The 21,768-nt window shown below is 39.9% G+C and overlaps 1 protein-coding gene across 1 annotated transcript in view; it reads left to right on the top strand.

Annotated features, from left to right (window-relative positions):
* The first annotated feature begins 597 nt into the window (after positions 1 to 597).
* The window catches only part of LOC137387954 (polypeptide N-acetylgalactosaminyltransferase 5-like), a 32,752-nt gene continuing 11,581 nt past the window's right edge, over positions 598 to 21,768 (top strand). Inside the window, exons 1-4 of the mRNA XM_068074471.1 lie at positions 598 to 725; positions 1,684 to 1,760; positions 2,718 to 2,874; positions 18,186 to 18,352. Of these exons, the coding sequence (XP_067930572.1) occupies positions 598 to 725; positions 1,684 to 1,760; positions 2,718 to 2,874; positions 18,186 to 18,352 (529 nt within the window). The remainder of the gene's footprint in view (positions 726 to 1,683; positions 1,761 to 2,717; positions 2,875 to 18,185; positions 18,353 to 21,768) is intronic.

Below are 21,768 nucleotides of genomic sequence, written 5' to 3'. Positions count from 1 at the left end.
TATTGTACACAACTATAAACTAATACAATTAGTTAGTATTTTCTGAGTTATATTTTTTTTCTACAGTTGTAGTTGTCATGATTTACCGGTGAATAAAAGGATTTAAGATCGAATTAAAAATACTGAAATTAAAATAAATAAGCAGATATGTACAAAAAACATTGATTCACATCTACCATGCTCACTGAGGAGGAGATTTAATTCATTTTATTTGGAAAACATGTTAAGATAACTCCATTAAAACATGGAGATAGATTCAGATCTAAACTCAAAAATTAATGGCTAGCTTGAGGATATTAAAAGCTAAAACATCACAATTTAAGGCTAAAATATCAATACATACTTCAGTGTTAGGCCTAAATGCATTACTAATAATATCGCGACATGTTAATTTGTTGTTTTAGCTACCTTATCATGTAACTAACAGCCACATATTTACTGATAAGGCTATACTGACCGGCATCCTTTTGTAGTAAATCACTCACTGTTACAGCTACTAGGGTCATGAGCTAATAATATTAACTTGGTTGCATGTAGACAGTGTTTGGTTTTTGATTCTGTTACTTATATTCAATAAAGCTTGATATGGTTTTGAAAATGGCAAGGATAAAAACCATCCAATTCTTCATCAAGCTTATAGCTTATGCTACAATAATATGGTTTCTCATTTCTGTCATCTTTATGGGAAGTGCTAATCATGATGGTAAACCATTGGAGCTAAGAAGGTGAGTTATAAGTTGGTAATAATAATAGATGCTGACAGTGACAGCATTCTGATAATAACAACTAGCATGTAATAATTACATGAAACTGTCTGCCTATCACCTAGTAAATACTCTAACTAGACTGATCAACGTTCACAAAATCGTAATCATTTGTACAGTTATTGCTTACGTATTTGTACTAAAAGCAGAGTTTGTAGAACCCAGCTTTTCTTTTTTCATCAATTGAAGTATATGACTCTTGGCGGATATAAAATCAACTTTTAATGATTCTTATTTTGACTTATAATTGTATTACTTTTAATAATTGTTTTTATTTTAATAAGTTGTTTGCCTTTAGCGATAAAAGTTAACAGCCTTTAAACTGTTATAAAACTGATTAGGCATTTCATAGCCACATTAGTAAGTTATTGCTTTTGTGGGTAACGATCGCAACAGCCAGAGCCAGATCAGAGAGAGAAGCCGACCCCGAGGTGACCGATGCCGCAACAGGGCCAAACCTTGACTCAACAAATATTATGATCCCTAGTAATACTTCCAGTCGGCCAAGGGTTGACTGGCGAGTTGACCGTACTACCAAGGAGCAAAGCCAAACCAAGGTGAAAAGCTATTAAAGATGCAGCAGAAGCGGCCAAGAGCAGAGCACCTGGAAAAATCATTATATGAAATTGATTGTATGCCTACTCTTGACTGTATTGATATATATTTAAAAATATATACATTCATTGCTTTGCACTCTAGTGATTTGTTTTCTTGTAGAGAAATTAGAGGATCTCAGTCGGGTTTTTTTAATTTCCTGTTAAAAGTTTAAATTATACAATTAGGCTGTATACTTTGTGTCTAATGAAGTCACTTGTTGTGATTTTAAGCACATTAGTATTCATTTTAATATCTGCATGAGCCACATAGAGTTTGCTATTTTCATTTCCTTGATGAGGCTAGCTTTGGATCTTGGTTTTAGGTCTGAAACTCAAACAAATCATCATGAGTTTTACAAACCAAAGCAAGTGTCAAAGATTGTAGAAGTTCCTACCTCCCTACATAAACCAAAAAAGCCAGAAGACAGTTTTTTCAAGTATGTAAACTCAAACAGTAATGTCGGACCTTTATCTCTTCTTTCCCAGATGAGTAAAGCCGTCGCTAATCCTCGTCTTCCGGGTAAGAAGTGATAGGAACTAGTCTATAATGATTCCAAAATAAAACATCAACATAACTTTTTCAAACTGATATATTGAAGCAAGACTTTTCTATCTTTCAAGTAAGCAGATGTTGATAGTCATAGTATTGTAAGCAAATCACAAAAATTTCAATGTATCAGTTTTCAGTAGAAAAAACATTTTTCTATGACAAACGATGTTCCTTCATAGGTTAACTGTACTAAACTGGGTTTACGCTAACTCCAGCAATTTGTCTTTCAAACTGTGCATACGTGATGTATACATTAGCAAAACTTTAAGAATATCATTAAATAGTGAGTCTTGTAAATTATCAGAGGTTGAAAAAGTATGTAAAGTACATGCGCGTGCGTGTGTGAGCATGAGTGTGCATGCATGTGCGTACATGTGTATTCCTGCGTGTGTGTGTGCATGCATGCGTGCGTGCGTGTGCGTATGCGTATGTGTGTGTGTTTTTATGTGGTGTGGTATGGTATTACGTGCTATGCTGTGTTGTGCAGGAGTTTGCATGCGTGTGTATGCATGTGTGACGAAATGGAATTATTTCACCAGTAAAAGTTAGAAGAGAGAGAATGACTAGTCAGAGTTACGCAGAAATAGGATTTCATTTAATGCCTTATTTATAAATTAAAATAACCAAAACCATAACAAGGTTCATACCTATCTATGACAAAAAATGTAAATGAATTAACTGAAAATGAAATACTTTACCGTTTATGTTCTGATTTTCATAAGATATGCTTTCTGAAGATGTTTATGTATTACGTATAATTATGACAAATAAAAGTGTACAGCTGATAAATCTGTTTTTTATATGTTTCAGGAGAACTAGGAAAAGGTGTGATGATCAACGAGGAAGACCTCAGTCAAAAGGATAAAGAGAGATATGAAAGAGGCCTGAAGAATAATAACTTCAATGAGTTTGCCAGTGACCAGATATCTGTGCACAGACAGCTCTTAGATATAAGAGACCCTTTGTGAGTGTGTATAACCACTGATTTTGCACTGGTAGATTTACGTGTAGTTCAAGTATTTTCTTCAACTTACCTGTAATTGAATTTACCTGTACATGTACTAGATAAGATGAAATGTGGGTTCGTATTTTTAACTAGCTGGATGCCAGGTGTTAATTGAGTAGTAAAAAAAGTTGCATAAAATTTCTAATTTGAATCAAGATATACAACATTTACCATTCTAATTTTTAAATTACCAAGTATTTTTTTTATTTCTGTTTCTGCTGTAAGTTCAATTAACTTTATGCTATATACACATACTTTTATAGAGGTTTAAGGAGGTTTTGGGACATATTTTTTTTAGTACACTGGCAGTTTCCTGCACCATTGAAGACAGGCAGATGTAATGAGTATATCCCAATTATTCTATAGTATGGAGTATAGTATAAAGGTTGGGGCGTTTGTCCGCAAAACCAGTGTTTCTGTTTCAAGTTCCAGTACAAAGCAGTGTTTTTATTCCTAATGCTAACACGTGCTGCAAGAGTGCATGTTTTATTTCTATAACCAGACAAACAAATACTTAGATTTATATATCTACTAGCCGAATATCCGGCGTTGCACGGATATTAAAAACAGCATATAAACAGTGACAGGTAATGTAGTTGCCTGCCACTTGCCATTAGCCTAGCATATTGCCAATGGCTAATTTGAGTAAGCAAGTATCTTTATTGCTAAACATAGCAACACAGAGTGCTATGCGTAATTTAGCCTAAATAATTAGATAATGACTCATATTGCCCAGTGAATCCACTGCAACTCTAATAGCTCAATCGGTTAGTTTGTTGCCTGATAAAGGGAGATTCTGAGATCAAATCTTCTGCGATACGGATTTTTCATGGTTAGATACTAATCGACTAAAGCTGAAAAGACTGAAAGATAGACTTTGTGATTTGTTTATATGGACAATTAAATTACTCTCACATATACTAAATAAGATGGAATATATAGTCACTGTATATTTATAAGATTTTATGTAAAAATTTCTGCTTGTATATCCCCAAGTGCTAAATTAAACTCTACTCAGAGCGAGCTTGAAACAAGTCAAATAAACATCAAATTGACATTTTTACACTCTAAATTGATCATCTTAAAACATATGTGTGACTTTTTATTGTTTAAACAGGTAAAAGCTTTAATATTCTTGTATATTAACTCCAAAAACCATCTGTAGTTAACACAATATATACTTGAGTACTTGTTCCTTTTTGCCTGGCAAGATAATGTTTATTATCAAATGTCAAATTCATCCAACCTTAGTGCACTTTGTAGTTTATTCCTCATCTTCTCTCTAGTGGTTGCCTGTTACGAGCAGTTAATTAAACTGAACAGCAATCAGCTCGTATTTTCATAGTAGCTAATTGGCAGCACTTACAGCAACTGACAGCAAATGGCAGCAAATTAAATGTGTGTTTAATATTACAAGACTTAATATTAAATAATTAAAAATAATAATATTAAAGTCTTAATACGATTAGTGTAAGCCTTTATACAATGAGACATAATAAACCTTTGTTATATATATTTAAAAAAAATTATAAAAATTAAAATTTTTTTTAAATATTTTATATATATCATTATTAAAATTTTCCACTCGTCTGTCTGTCTGTCTGTCAGCCGGTCTGTGCGCCTGTCTATTTGCTTTTCTGCCACATATCAATCTATATTCTCTGATTAGAACCATTGTTCTGACGTGTCGGAAGGTGGCTCCTTAGCTCAGTTGATTAAAGCATCCGTTTAGTAAGTCGCATGGATTTAAACTTCATATTGGCCAACATTTTTGTCATCTCATTAATTGATGTACAGAATTTTGTAATTGCATGAAAGTTCGCAAATTTACAGCAAATGCTGTTGTACCATAAAAATAAAGTGATGACATCTATACTGCGCCTTTTCATTTCTTACAATTTAACACCGATTTAAAAGTTGCCTTTTATTAATGAGAGGTCCGTGAGTTCTCTTTGAAAAAATCTCTGATGAAGCTGATTTCAAATAGAAGGAACTGCAATGGAAACTGTTATCTGTCTAATGAAGATTACTCATTTCACCCAATCAAATATTATTCATACAGTAAACTGCTTCTCATAAGTCAACTACAAAGGCTTATGATCGGAAAGAGCAGTAGACATCATTTGAAATTGCAAATTGCAATAAAAAGAACAACTTCAAATATTTTCTGCTGTTTTAATTTTAGCTTGTAGAACTATCACCATCTTTGCTTGCAATATCTTAAATTATTAGTAGTTATCTGCTCTGTAAAAACTTGAAATATTTTTTGTATGAAAAAGTTTAAAAGCTTTTTTGCAGGTTCCAGAGGTCAGATCCCAAATCTTTAAAAACTCAAAACGGATATACTAGCTGTTATTTTTTTCCGTGAAAATACTTTTAGTAAGTTGCTAGGTAGGCATCTTTTAACCATCCATAAAATTACTGTAAAGGTTGGATATGTGCCAAATAATTTAGCTGCTATGGCGAGTAGTTATACGAGGGGTTTCCCATGCCTTTAAAACCTGAGGAAAGAATGCGTGAGAATTTAGTCAAACCTATATTAACTTTAGAAATGATAAATACTCACATAGATAGATTATATATGTATAGAGCAAGCTTTTGGCTTGAACAGTTAAAAGAATCCTGCATAGAACCAGAATCTTCAAATTGAAACTGCAAAATAAAGGTTAAAATTATTTAGGTCTTGGCCAATGTTTGAATGTAATCTATAAGTATGTAAGTCTTAGTGTTTGCTTGTTTTTGTTGATCTGTATGTGTGCCGAGTCATAGCAACAAAGTTTTAGAAATAAAAAATCCACTGCGCACTGGATTGGAATTTAATACCTCCAGTTCTGCTAACAGCTATTTATCTAATACACACATCATTCAACTGGCTATACTATGGCATAATTGTACACATACTCCTACCAAATACCAAACTTCCATGGCTTTAAGCTAAACACTTCAGTCTGCATTAAGCTTACAATGTTGGTCAGAAAAAATGTTTAAACTCACATGGGCAGCAAAGCTATTGCAATCAGTGTAGAGCTGTATTAGGCACAGCAGCCGGTGTAGTACTAATTACACAGAAACAAACAAACACCTTCATTTTGTGTTGGATCCAGCGACCAACACGTAGAGGCGACCTGGGTCGGCTTACTCTACCGGTCTGCATTCACCTTCCACAGGGGCCGTGTAAGTGTTGCCCGTTGACCAACACGCGGAGGCGACTCAGTCGGCTTACACCACCGGTCTACTACAACCACCTTACACGGGGAATTGCTCCCTGAGTGATATTATGCTCGTTCGACAAGGTCGACCTGAGGTCGACCGGGGTCGACAGTGTTTCTATACTCTACTCCCAAAGCACAGTCCGTAGACTGAGACTTGGAGTAAATAAGTGCTCAGTGTGATTCTGTTATTGCGCAAGGTAACAGAAGAGTGTGGGTCCAAATGCAAAGCATGTATTGAACAACTTCTAGGCCGATAAACACGGCCTTAAATATAACAGAATATGCAAATGAGGTGGCTAAGGCCAACCTCCTCTAGGGGCGTGACTATATAAAATAACACAAGAGAACACAACTCTAATGATAATAACCAAAAAGGAGATGGTACTGCAGGTTTCCATCACACACGCCGCCCCTATAGACGACTACCGGCTATATATATAAAAAAAAAACCACAAGAAAAGAAAAAAAACACAAGAAATATAGGAACACACCAACTAGCTACAACGAAACAGACAAAGAAAAGGGAATATAATAATATGAGAAACCGCAATTACTAAATACCAAGAGAAATACGGATAAATCATGTCGACCGGGTCATCTAGGAGGTCGACATGCGATTTGCCAGGTCCTCCAGGCGATGAGCCGCCCGTCGGAGGTTGGAGGCCTCTTCTCGTAAAGCGTCCACTGTAACCCGGGGTCGTACGTCCCCCAGCCGGCTCTGGATGCTGCCTATTGTCGTCAACCTTCTAGGAGCTGGGACCGGTCGTTCCAGCTTAGGCGGACTGTACCACTTCTTCTTCGGGGGAGAGGGGAGAGGTGCCGGAGGTCCTCTTCGTGTAGGTGGCTTGGTTTTAATTGGCCCGTAGGGTATAGGCTTTTCAAAGGCCGGAGGATTATTTAATTGTACCTTTTTGCTCCAGGCCGGGTAGCTATCTCGGTCGACCTCGTATATAGTAATTCCCTTTCCACCGTGCGCCTTCCTTACTTCGGCATCCTTGATCCGAGCCTGATGTTTGGCAATAGTATCTCGAGATGTAGAATTTCTCCCACATTTGCAGAAAAAGCGTGTAAAGTGCTGGGCGATGTGGATTCTGCGCCGTCGAGGGGTAGAGTGTAGTTGTTGGCACAATGGACAGTTAGTACCTTTCTCTCGACATAGTTTCGAGATCGTTTTAGCTGTCTCTGCCGCAATCCATTTGGTTGGTAGTGGGGGGTGTGGAACGTGATTATCTAAAGAATCCGTTTCTGAGTCGTCCAGGGTTTCACCCGGCGCTGGGTGGAGCTCCAGTGGCAGGATCTTTACTTCTGGCAACAGGGGTAAAGCTCCGATAATCGGTGCCGACTTCTTCACGGTTTCTTTGGTGACTTCCATGTTGAGAAAAGATATAGGTGTGTGCGCCTCGAGTTGGTAACAAGTAATGAGCGCGTTCTGTCTGGGACCCAAAATGGCCGCCTTCTGACCTTGAACTCCGAGGGCTTCTCCCGATTGGACGGTGCTAGTGTCGTAATCGGCCAAGTACGCGGGAGGCCTCCTGATTCGTTGGGGCCGTGGTGCATCTCCAGCCCCGGTATCACTAGCCTGGGCTCCCATATTTTCTGTGGCTCTTTCTTCCTCGGGTATCGACTCGTCGCCAGGGTCGGGGTCAATCATCAAGGTAGGATTGTGCTCCCCTGGTGGAACCAAGGGGTCCCTCCTGGGAATTCGAAGGGCTTCTGACCTTCCTGGCGACTGAGGTATTCGCAACTCCGTTAGTTGGCTAGGCAGGGGCAACTCTGAAATAACTACTTCTGGGTTATCGTTTCCTCGTGCGATTTGCCTTCTGGGTCGGCCCCTCATGTTGGGACGGCGAGCAGGCTCGACTTCAACTGGGGCTCGTCCTTGTTGCACCGGACTGGGGCGACAGAGTCGTAACCTTCCCTCTGCTTGGATAGATCGCTGTCCATACCTCTCTATCTCGTAAGTGTGGTTTTCGTGACTCCTCAACACGCGATAGGGCCCCAAGTACTTGGCCGCTAGCTTCGGGTTTTCCCCTCTTCTCCGCCGCTTGCTTAGCAACCACACGAGGTCACCCTCATTGAATAACGGAGGCTCTCTCGCGTCGGTTGACACAATATCTTTTTGCCTATCTCGGAGGAGAGTATGGGCTTGTATCAACCGGTCGTGGACAGTCTGCACATACTCATGTATGCTTGCGAATGATTCTAGTCTATTCCCATACTGCAATTGGTCAGGAAGACGTAGTTCCCGACCCAACATCAGATAATTGGGTGTTTCTTCAGTCGCGGAGTGTGGTAACCCTCGCAGCGTCCTCATGATTTGTGGCAGTAGCTGGTCCCAATCTTCCTGTCCTCTGCCCAGCAAGAGAGCTCGTAGGGAGTCACCCAACACACGATTGTTTCTCTCGACCACCCCATTCCCTTCGGGGTGGTACGGGGTGGTCCGAGACTTATCGACTCCCCACAAGTCGCATAGCTCCTGGAATAATGAGGATTCAAATTGGCTCCCCTGGTCGGTATGGATAATCTCGGGTAGCCCGAAGTAACTAAATACCCTTTCGTCTAGGATCTGGGCTACCGTTGGGGCTGTAGCGTCGGGGATGGCTAACGCATCTGACCACCTAGTGAAGTGATCAGTGAGCACCAACACCCAACTGTTTCCACGAGGGGTCGGAGGCAGGGGTCCCACCAAGTCTACGGCTAGGCGTTGCCACGGCCTCCCGGCGTACAGCCGTTGTCTATTCCCGGAGGTCCGCCCCTTTCCTGTTTTGGCCCTCTGGCAAACCTCGCAAGAGAGGACTGCTCTCCGGATATCTCCGGCCATACCCGGCCAATACCAGTCCAATTGGACGCGTTTCAAGGTCTTCTCCACCCCGCAGTGTGTTTGCTCGTGGGCTTTCCACAGGATTTCCTGTCTCAATGTTTTCGGGCATACCACCACTACCTTTTCTCGCCCATTCTGGGTAAGATGGAGAGTCAACACGCCCGACTCGTCGAGCTGGAGCTGGTGAAACATCCGGGCCAATCGTTGCAGCTCGGGGCTGCCCACTCGTAGCACGGCTTCTTCCACTCCTTTCCGGTCCCTGACGGCTTGGTAAATGACCCCTAGGTCGGTAGTGGCCCTCTGTTGTAGCGCCTGTACTTCGTCCAGCGGGGTTTGTACCACCGTCAGCTGTTCTGGACCCTTTTTGACTACACTTTCACCAGTTCCATCCAAATTTTTGGTTTCGCCAGTTATCTTGACGGCTTGTGACTGAGGATCCTGAGGTCTTCTGGGAGGGTGGTCCAACACTCTAGGTGTTCCTGCCCCGCCCGGCAGCCGTACCGGGACTGGACTGGTTGGTGTGAGAATCGGGGGGCCGTGCCCTAAAGCCGGTCTGTTGCCAGGTAGTTGAGGCCATTCATCCTCATCCAACTGGCGGGGGTTGGGACTGGATGTTCCGACGCCTCTCGGTGGCTGTACCGGAACTTGGTCCACTGGCACCGCAGTGTCCCAATTCGTTCCTGGGTTTATTAGGGAGTCGTATACTTGCGACCTCGTTGGCCCTTGATCCCGCTTCTCAATAGCAGCACACTGCCGGCAGTCGACGCACTGTCGTCGACTCAATCCATCGGCGTTCCCGTGTTTATCGCCTTTTCGATGGATAATTCGGTACTTGTGCTCGGCCAGACTCTCCAGCCACCGGGCCACCTGGCAAGAGGGTTCCTTCCTCCGGTGCAACCAAACCAAGGAGGCATGGTCGGTTCGGATGGTAAACTCTCTGCCATATAGGTAGGGCCGGAAATGCCGGACAGCTTGTACCACTGCCAGTAGCTCCCTTCTGGTTACGCAGTAATTGCGTTCGGCGGAGGAGAGGGTCTTGCTATAGTAGGCTATGGGTCGCTCCGTGCCCTGCTGGACCTGGGATAACACAGCCCCAGTCCCTACATTACTAGCATCAGTATCTAGTACGTAGGGCAAGGAGGGGTCGGGATATGCCAGTACTGGAGCGTGTGTCAGCGACCATTTGAGCCTAAGAAAAGCTTCCTGTTCCTCTTCTCCCCATTTCCAGGGGACCCCTTCGCTGGTCAACAAGGTGAGAGGTTTGGCGACCGAGGCATAGTCCGGCACGTATCTGTGATAGTACCCAGTGGTACCCAAGTATGACCTTAGCTGTGTCACATCTTGGGGTGCTGCCCATCCACTTATAGCCTGAATCTTTTCAGGGTCGGTAGCCACCCCTGTGTTGCTGACTATGTGGCCCAGGTATTTGACTTGGGTCTGGAACAAGCTGCATTTGGAGGGCTTTAATTTCAGCCCGGCCTGCTTCAATCGTTCCAACACCTCGGCGAGCCTAGTGACATGACTGGAGAAGTCGGCTGACATGACGATGATGTCATCGAGGTACAGCAGCAGGGTTTTCCAGTGTAGCCCTTGGAGGACACGTTCCATCAGCCGCTGGAAGGTAGCTGGGGCGGAGGTCAGTCCAAAGGGGAGCACCTTCCACCTCCACAACCCACTGCGTGTGGCGAATGCCGACCGCTCCTGGGCCTCGGCGGAGAGGGGTACCTGCCAGTACCCGCTCATCATGTCCAAGGTACTGAAGAACCTACTGCCAGACAAGGCGTCCAAGCTCTCATCAATCCGGGGGAGGGGGTAGGCGTCCTGGCGAGTGACACTATTAAGTTTCCTATAGTCTACACACAATCGCCACGCCCCGTCCTTCTTCCTCACCAAGACCACCGGAGAGCTCCAGGCCCCGTGAGCGGGCTCAATCATGCCTTGCTTTTCCAGGGCCGAAACCTGTCGTTCGATTTCGGCTTCCTTCTCGTGTCCTACACGGTACGGGTGTTGACGGATGGGTTGTGCCTCTGGGAGGAGGGGGATCTCGTGTTGTACCAGGGTGGTACGCCCCATGTCTTCGCTCCCTTGGCTGAATACATCCGCATAACGGGTCAAGAGGTCTTTCATTCTTCGGTGCTCGGTAGGGGACGAGCAATGTGGTGCCGCCTGTCGGAGCAGGTCCAGCATGTGGGGTGGTACATTGGAGACAGGAGGGGGAGTTTCTTTGGAAACCTCGGCTTCTCCCTTCGCTGTCCAGGGGGCCCCTATTTCGTCCGGCCCGACCCCCGTGTATTGCCCCACGACCGTTCCTGCCGTCACACTGACGGGATGGTCGGTGGGGTTCATACAACGGATGGCCACTCTCCCCTTCTCACCGGGTTGGTGTAGGCTGGCGGCCACCATATATCCGTTCTTCGTTCCCTCAATTAACCCGACTGGCTGATAGGAGGAGGACGTGAGACGTCCGGCAACCAGGACCTCGGTTCGAGGGGGAAGCGTTGTGGCTCGCATTACCTGTACGCTGCTTGTCAGAGGTCGACCCTCTCGGTCAGTGCACGTCAACTTCTGTCCATTTAACACCAACGTGGGTTGCTGGAAGTTCATCTCGCAGTGGTGGTCGACCAAGAAAGGCATGGCCAGGATGGCATCCTCCTTCAGGGCACACACCACGAGAGACACAGTAACCTGGACACTCCTGACTCTGACCGGGAGAGTGATGAGTCCGTGGAACTGCAGCCGGGTACCATCTGCCATTTGCCCATAGTCCTCCCGGACCTCCAATTTGCTTTTGACGTCTTTAGGTAACCGCTCAAAGACATGTCGTCCCAACAAATTAGAGGTACACCCGGTGTCCACGAGGAATTGGACGGACTGACCTCCGATGCGACCTGGCAAGAAATAGCTGCTATTATGCGGCTTCCATGATTCGTCTCCGTGGGTCCGTCTGGCTTTGCTAGTCCTCTGGGGGCCCTTCTTGGAAGGCCGAGACGGCTTTGGCCAGACGTAGGTTTCATCCTTGGCTTCTGAGAGTGGGAGACCTGCACACTCAGGTAAGGGTTGATATTGGTTATGCAAGGGGACCGGTGGCGAGCAGGGGGGGAGCCTGCGTCGCCTAGTCCGTCGTGGCTGTTGCCACTGTCCTTGCAAGGGTATATTTGATCCACAGTCAGTACTTCCCCCTACTGCTGTGGATGGTAACCGTTTCCCGGCCTCGTGACTTGAGGCCGTTGTCCTTGGGGGGCTTGGGGGCACCGGCGTTGGATGTGCCCTGCCTGGCCGCAACCCCAACAATTTGGTCCCCTTTTGTCCACTCCCCGTTGTCCCAACAGCTTCCCTTCCCTCAGTCCATCTGCTAACCCCTTTATAGCCATCAGGACGTCGTTCAAGGTGGCTGATGGGGGTTCCGAATGGACGGGGGCGACTGTAGCGGGGGTAACTTCTTCCTCCTCCACCGTCATTATTAGGGGTCGGGCACCAGGTCGAGGAAGAGTGGGCTGGATTTGCAGGAACTCGTTCCCCGCCTGCACTGCTTCCTCCAAGCTCTGTGCCTTCATCGCTAACAGGTGGCGTTGGAGGGGCGTATTTCCCAGTGTCAGAGAAAACGCATCCATGGCCATACTGGACTGGTAGGATTCTGGGAGGTCAGCGTATGCTATTTTCACCAGACGCTCCATCTCTGTGGCATGTTCTTGGAGACTCGTCTTGGGTTCTCTTTTTAGGTGGAGTTTACTCCTAGCCTCTCTCGGGGAGAGCCCGTACTTCATGCGTAAAGCCGAGAAGATGGAGGCAGGTGAGTCCCCTCGACTGCATCCTCTGGCTCCTTCCTTCAGGGTCTCCCGCAGGTGGAGGAGCGTGGCCTTCTCACTCCACTCATTTGCTTCCGCGACCTCTTCGAACTGGGAGATGAATAGCTCTACATCCTCACTCCCATCGAACTTCGGAGGCTTGAAGTTGGCTCCCCCTCGGGGTATCTGTGAGGCTCTAGTGATAGCCTCTGTCAGTTGACCAATCTGGTCGACCTGCTGTAACTCTGCCTCAGCCAGATCTCTGGTAGCATTCCGTCGGCTGTTTGGCATGGTTACTAGGTTCGTCTTATAAGTCCTAATTACCGCAGTTCAATCCCACTGCTGCCACCAGTGTGTTGGATCCAGCGACCAACACGTAGAGGCGACCTGGGTCGGCTTACTCTACCGGTCTGCATTCACCTTCCACAGGGGCCGTGTAAGTGTTGCCCGTTGACCAACACGCGGAGGCGACTCAGTCGGCTTACACCACCGGTCTACTACAACCACCTTACACGGGGAATTGCTCCCTGAGTGATATTATGCTCGTTCGACAAGGTCGACCTGAGGTCGACCGGGGTCGACAGTGTTTCTATACTCTACTCCCAAAGCACAGTCCGTAGACTGAGACTTGGAGTAAATAAGTGCTCAGTGTGATTCTGTTATTGCGCAAGGTAACAGAAGAGTGTGGGTCCAAATGCAAAGCATGTATTGAACAACTTCTAGGCCGATAAACACGGCCTTAAATATAACAGAATATGCAAATGAGGTGGCTAAGGCCAACCTCCTCTAGGGGCGTGACTATATAAAATAACACAAGAGAACACAACTCTAATGATAATAACCAAAAAGGAGATGGTACTGCAGGTTTCCATCACAATTTGAAAGCTAGAATGTTAGATGATGTATATGTTGATAAAATATAAATTTTCTGGCAAAAAATTTGTTATTAACTGTGTTACACCAGGCATTAATTAATTAATAACTATAATGCATTATTTTGATATTGTGCTTTTTCGATAGGTTGCAATTGTCTAAGTGTCAAATTTTCCTGGTTTCTGACTAATTTCTAATTCAGACTGTTATTTCAATTTTTCTGTACAAATGAGTTTTCATGATGAACATTCCTACATATCTTTTAAAGTGCAAAATAATTCATTTACACAATTCTTTAGCTCATCAAGTTATTTACAAACCAATAAGATTTAGAGAAAAAGTTTGCTTTTAGAAACTCAATAAAATAAAACTGTTCCATAATAAAGCTACAGAAACTGTATCATTTTGTGTAACTGGTGCATAGGAGATCCTTTAAACTAGTTTTAAATGGAGTGTAACTTTGACTGCAATCCGATTCAAATACAATTTTATACAAACAATATCTAAGTAAATATTTATTTGGTATATGGCATCTGAGGTTTCTCAAAATGCTATAAATATGTATAAAGCTTGCTTTCACATAGTTTGGTCCTTAAATAATATTAAACACTGTTTCATACATAGTCTAATCTTAAAATCATGAATGACAGAAAAGAAATAATATTTTCATTATTTATTATTATTGTCATGATTTAAACCTTAAAGCTTGCTGGTTAGTCTTTTAATATTTATCAACAGCCCTATAAAACTTTCTATTCATAATTTGTCTAGCGTGCCTGTAATCTAGACTTGAATCTAGAAACTTTCTAATTCTTTTGGGATTTTTTGTTGTTCATCTTGTTTACTAGTTTTCATTATCATTTTACCTGCTTCAAGCCATTCAAATATTTACCTGCTTCAAGCCATTCAAATATTTACCTGCTTCAAGCCATTCAAATATTTACCTGCTTCAAGCCATTCAAATATTTACCTGCTTCAAGCCATTCAAATATTTACCTGCTTCAAGCCATTCAAATATTTGTGAGTTTTTCCTACAAGTTGGTTTAATTGCTATCCACATTTCACTTCCACGCATCTATTTTCCATCCTTTTTTTGACATTTCTAACGTAAAATGTTATCTTTTTGAGTTTCTTTCTAATAAAATGTGCATTTTGATAGCATTCATCAGAGCATCTAAAATATTTTTCACATCCCCATGCTTTCTCAAATTTTTAATATCAAAATATTAATCTATTTTGTTTTTTCCCAAAACTGGGATCTCAATTAGCTGTAACAAAAAAAATAAGTAACAGAAAATTATTTTGAAAAAATGTATTTTTTTTATTGTCTCACAAACCAGATGGTTATGATCTGCTACTTGTGGATGTTACTTTGGAATTTAGAATACCAACTATTGGCTGATTATGCATCAGCTCTGCCCTTTTGTAACCAGCACCACACTCTTAGCTTTTCATTTAATCTAAGCAAATAAACCTGTTGCTGTTCAACAATTTTTTCATGCTTCTGGTCATGGCAAAAATGTTTTGTTTTTTTAAAGTCACATGTTTCCTCCAAAAAATTAATCAATTCCCATCTTTATGTTATAGTTTTTCCGCTGATCATTTGTGAAAGTAAAGCTGTTAATGGCACTCTAGCTGGTGACTCCTGCTGTTTATAAGAAGCAGTTAGCCTGATAAGTCAAACTCCTTTAGAGCTATACTATACTAAGAATACTAAATATATTTACTAACAAAAGACTCAGCATATGAAACTTTGAAATTACGAAACACTTTCGGTAGAAAATTTGCTTCGACTATTGAAAGAGGTTTTTAGATAAAAAAAGCTAAAAGGCCTTCCATTCTTTATTTTGGCCAAGTCATTTGCTTCATACTTTGGCCAGTTTGCTTCGGGTAGGCGCAGAAACGCAGTTTCATTAGCAAGCAAAAGCTAGTAAATGACAAATTAATGTTTCATTTTTGTTTATTGTATAGTTTGGAACTATCATATCCCACATGTAGAGTAAAACAATTTTTATCCCACGACCAAACGAGCGGAGCGAATGTTTGAAAGTTTTATGATAAATGCATGTGCACACAACTCCGGAAAATTATTCATCAACAACGTTACAAACCCTTGTACCGAAATCTCATTAACAAATTCAACCATTTTGTGTTAAGTCGTTTAAGTATAATAACGATACAAAACACATATAAACCTATTTAAATATATTACCAAGTCTTTGAAAAGTGTCAACAGTATCTTAAAACTTACCCATCTGAACAGATTATACACAAATAGACAGATTAATTTGGCCGAAAATCGTTATTAAAACTTCCAAGCCTTACTTTCATCAAAATTAAGACCGGCAATTGAAGCGCCGAGCGACAGAGAATAGAACCATTAAGTGAAAAAATAACGTGCACATTTCATCAGTCTATAGCATTGTCGAATTGCCGAAGGTTTCTGTAATTAACGTAGGAGTACTGAAATATAATCGTTTCTTTTTTGCCGATTTCAAAGTAACTGACATTTTATACACTTTTGAGTACTTTGATATTCTAACTGATGTCCAACGCAGTGAAGGTAAAGGACACGACGATGATATTTTTTTCTAACGATTCTTATGAGATTATTACAATATTTAATTATAAGTTTGGATGACTATTGAAGTGTTATAGTCACACTAACAACATCGATGATGGGCAATATGTTACTGCTATTATTTTTTCTAAATAGTTTTGTTAAATAGATTTTCTAAAAATCTATATAAATATCACAATTTCTTGATATCGCTAACTATGACGTTTTGAAATGTAAACAAAATTGTGCATTGGTTTTCTATTATTACTGTATTACTATATTACTAATATTGGTTATTCTAACAATATCAATGCATTTTACTTCTAATATTGCATTTCTCCTATTGCAGGGGGAGATATATAAACATACAATCCTTTCCTTTCATTATTGCTAATTGTTGTACATAATAACACCCACACCCAGTACATTACAGCTACCATTGCAATTATCCTATTGCACTGCAGTGCCATTTGACTGCTAATATTGCATTGCTCAACCATCAGTACCCTTTCTTTTTTCCAATATCACTTTGGTCGTGGGCTGTATGACAGTGGAATATCACTTTGGTCGTGGGCTGTATGACAGGGAAATTTCTAGTTTCTAGCAATTAAAGTTTTGTGTTTGCTGTTAGCAAAAATGAGCTTCAGGTCCTCATGCTGTGGAAATTTGTGTTTTAGGCTGCCTTCTGTTAGAAACAGTATTGTCAGTAGTGCGGTAACAGAGGGCAACTGAAAATCATCTATCTTTTGTTGCTCTGCCATTAGTCCGTAAAGTTGTTCTAGTGAAATGTAGAAAAACACCTATTCACATGCATACAATATAAGGCTCTTTTAAAGCAAAAACTTGAAACATCGCTTATGTAAAATAACCCTTTTTGACTGTCTTAGTTTTGCCTTTTTGTTAGGCAAAATCAAATGGTCCCATAACTCTTACAACTTCACTGACAAATATTTTGCATGTTCTTTTCATCATCACAAAACTTTCCATTTTGACAAATTCCTCTATTCTCATATTTAAATTGACTGAGGCATAATTTGGTTGAAGTCAGATGCCCTCTTGCTAATGAAGGTCCTTTGGCTTTTACTAGTACCTTGCTAGTCGAGCTGGTTAGCCTGGAGATTTGAGCAGTTCTGTTGAAGACAACCACACTGAAGACTATTAATAAAACTCTGGCTTAATATCTTAAACTTCCGACTACTATAAGACTAATTGTCAAACAATTTTCAGCTTTTATTTGTTCTTTTTTCCAAATTTTTAACATTATTCATTTACTCTTTTTTCTCCTGACATAAACAAAGTAATCCGTTCTTAGTAAAGTACTTTTCTTTAGAAATTTACCTTGTTCATAGTGTCAGCTCTAGTGTTCATATTTCTCTCTACACTGTGTACATAATCCTGTTAAGATTGGGTGTGTGGCTTTCTCAACCTCATAGATGTCGATTTGGCTTTTCCATTTCTATACAGCAATATTGACACTTTATTGAAATATATTATATAAAAAACACATTTCATATTTTTATTTTATTGTCTGCCACCAAGTAAGGTTTTTAGCTAACAAACTATCTCATAAACTCTCTGGTTTTTTAATTTCTGATTTCTGGTTTCCGCTTTCATTCTGTCATTTCTATTTATTGATTGGTAAGTTAATTTTTATATTTTTATTGTCTTTTAATTAATGCTTTTTTGTTTGTATCTTTTGCATTTTCACTTTTTGTTGCTACCTAAAAACGACGAATCATACCAGAGACAAAAGTGTTAGAATATTTTTGCTGCTAATTACTCAGGATTTTTGAAAAAACTGCTGGCAAAATTCAAAGAATTAAAACCTCCCGATTGTTATTGTAAGGAAACTGAAATAGTTTTAAATAAATATAGCTATTTTTTCTGTAGTATTACAAATTTATTTTATTTCAGTATTTTAATTAATTTATTTTAGTATTACCTCACCAAAATACCGTATTTACCTTATGAAAGTTAGCAGGCGCTACTCGTAGTTCAGATATAAGTTTCAACTACAGGTGTAAAACAAAGATATATGCAAAGGATCTACCGGACACAAGTGTGATCATGTGCTTTCATAACGAGGCCTGGTCAGTCTTGCTACGATCAGTACACAGTGTTATAGACAGATCCGATTCTAAACTTCTCAAGGAGATTATTCTGGTTGATGATTTCTCTGATATGCGTAAGTGTCTTAGTGACAGTTTTAAATGGAGAGTACTTGAAGCACCTGCTTATGGCTATATCTATGTAGATTGCAATGTTTTGATATTACCTCGTTCTTACTAATTTACACAAGAAATGAGGGATAAATTACCTTTCCACTAAAAAACGTTTTTAGTTAACCATGAATGATGTAAGCTTATCTCTGTATAGTTCGACTTTGCAGTATTGCTTCCAAATTAATCTCTAATCACAAATGATTATGAAAAAGATAATTTGGGCTGTTATCGGGTGTTTTACAGTGAGTTCTATTGGCCATCTCGGTAACTAAATGAATATCATGTTTCAAACAGTTTACTAACTTATACTGAATTTCTTTTTAGGACAATTGACTACAAAAGCTGAATTTTTGATAGATCACTACTTAAATTTATTTAATACAATTTATTTAATATTATTTAATTAAATAGTTTAATTATTTTAACTATTTGATTGAAAATATAATTTGTTTATTCAGCTACTTAGAGCTTGAGTAATCAAATTAATTCGTCGATTAGATTGAGAAGTTGGCAAGGTAAAGCGTATTAACCACATCGGCGCCATTAACCATATCAACAGTATTAACCATATCAGCAGTATTAACCATATCAACAGTATTAACCATCTCAACAGTATTAACCATCTCAACAGTATTAACCATATCAACAGTATTAACCATATCAACAGTATTAACCATATCAGCAGTATTAACCATATCAGCAGTATTAACCATATCAGCAGTATTAACCATATCAGCAGTATTAACCATATCAACAGTATTAACCATATCAACAGTATTAACCATATCAACAGTATTAACCATATCAGCAGTATTAACCATATTGGCAGTATTAACCATATCAACAGTATTAACCATATCAACAGTATTAACCATATCATCAGTATTAACCATATCAGCAGTATTAACCATATCAGCAGTATTAACCATATCAACAGTATTAACCATATTGGCAGTATTAACCATCTCAGCAGTATTAACCATATCAGCAGTACTAACCATATCAACAGTATTAACCATATCAGCAGTATTAACCATATTGGCAGTATTAACCATATCAACAGTATTAACCATATCAACAGTATTAACCATATCAACAGTATTAACCATATCAACAGTATTAACCATATCAACAGTATTAACCATATCAGCAGTATTAACCATATCAACAGTATTAACCATATCAACAGTATTAACCATATCAACAGTATTAACCATATTGGCAGTATTAACCATATTGGCAGCATTAACCATAACAGCAGTATTAACCATATCAACAGTATTAACCATATCAGCAGTATTAACCATATCAGCAGTATTAACCATATTGGCAGCATTAACCATATCAGCAGTATTAACCATCTCAGCAGTATTAACCATATTGGCAGCATTAACCATATCAGCAGTATTAACCATCTCAGCAGTATTAACCATATTGGCAGCATTAACCATATCAGCAGTATTAACCATATTGGCAGCATTAACCATATCAACAGTATTAACCATATCAGCAGTATTAACCATATCAGCAGTATTAACCATATTGGCAGCATTAACCATATCAGCAGTATTAACCATATCAACAGTATTAACCATATCAGCAGTATTAACCATATCAGCAGTATTAACCATATTGGCAGCATTAACCATATCAGCAGTATTAACCATCTCAGCAGTATTAACCATATTGGCAGCATTAACCATATCAGCAGTATTAACCATATCAACAGTATTAACCATATCAGCAGTATTAACCATATTGGCAGCATTAACCATATCAACAGTATTAACCATATCAACAGTATTAACCATATTGGCAGCATTAACCATATCAACAGTATTAACCATATTGGCAGCATTAACCATATCAGCAGTATTAACCATATTGGCAGCATTAACCATATCAGCAGTATTAACCATCTCAGCAGTATTAACCATATTGGCAGCATTAACCATATCAACAGTATTAACCATATTGGCAGCATTAACCATATCAGCAGTATTAACCATCTCAGCAGTATTAACCATATTGGCAGCATTAACCATATCAGCACTATTAACCATATTGGCAGCATTAACCATATCAACAGTATTAACCATATCAACAGTATTAACCATATTGCCAGCATTAACCATATCAGCAGTATTAACCATATTGGCAGCATTAACCATATCAGCAGTATTAACCATATCAGCAGTATTAACCATATCAGCAGTATTAACTATATTGGCAGCATTAACCATATCAGCAGTATTAACCATATCAACAGTATTAACCATATCAGCAGTACTAACCATATCAGCAGTATTAACCATCTCAGCAGTATTAACCATATTGGCAGCATTAACCATATCAGCAGTATTAACCATATCAGCAGTATTAACCATATCAGCAGTATTAACCATATTGGCAGTATTAACCATATCAACAGTATTACCCATATTGGCAGTATTAACCATATCAACAGTATTAATCATATCAACAGTATTAACCATATCAGCAGTATTAACCATATCAGCAGTATTAACTATATCAACAGTATTAACCATATCAACAGTATTAACCATATCAACAGTATTAACCATATCAGCAGTATTAACCATATTGGCAGTATTAACCATATCAACAGTATTAACCATATTGGCAGTATTAACCATATCAACAGTATTAACCATATCAACAGTATTAACCATATCAACAGTATTAACCATATCAGCAGTATTAACCATATCAACAGTATTAACCATATCAGCAGTATTAACCATATTGGCAGTATTAACCATATTGGCAGTATTAACCATATTGGCAGTATTAACCATATCAACAGTATTAACCATATCAACAGTATTAACCATATCAACAGTATTAACCATATCAGCAGTATTAACCATATTGGCAGTATTAACCATATCAACAGTATTAACCATATTGGCAGCATTAACCATATCAGCAGTATTAACCATATCAACAGTATTAACCATATCAGCAGTATTAACCATATCAGCGGTATTAACCATATCAGCAGTATTAACCATATCAACAGTATTAACCATATCAGCAGTATTAACCATATTGGCAGTATTAACCATCTCAGCAGTATTAACCATATTGGCAGCATTAACCATATCAGCAGTATTAACCATATCAACAGTATTAACCATATCAGCAGTATTAACCATATCAACAGTATTAACCATATCAGCAGTATTAACCATATCAACAGTATTAACCATATTGGCAGTATTAACCATATCAACAGTATTAACCATATCAGCAGTATTAACCATATCAACAGTATTAACCATATTGGCAGCATTAACCATATCATCAGTATTAACCATATCAACAGTATTAACCATATCAGCAGTATTAACCATAT

This window comes from Watersipora subatra, chromosome 2 (genome assembly GCF_963576615.1).
Source record: "Watersipora subatra chromosome 2, tzWatSuba1.1, whole genome shotgun sequence".
Lineage (NCBI taxonomy): Eukaryota > Metazoa > Bryozoa > Gymnolaemata > Cheilostomatida > Watersiporidae > Watersipora > Watersipora subatra.
This window is presented reverse-complemented; position numbering and strand designations above follow the sequence as displayed.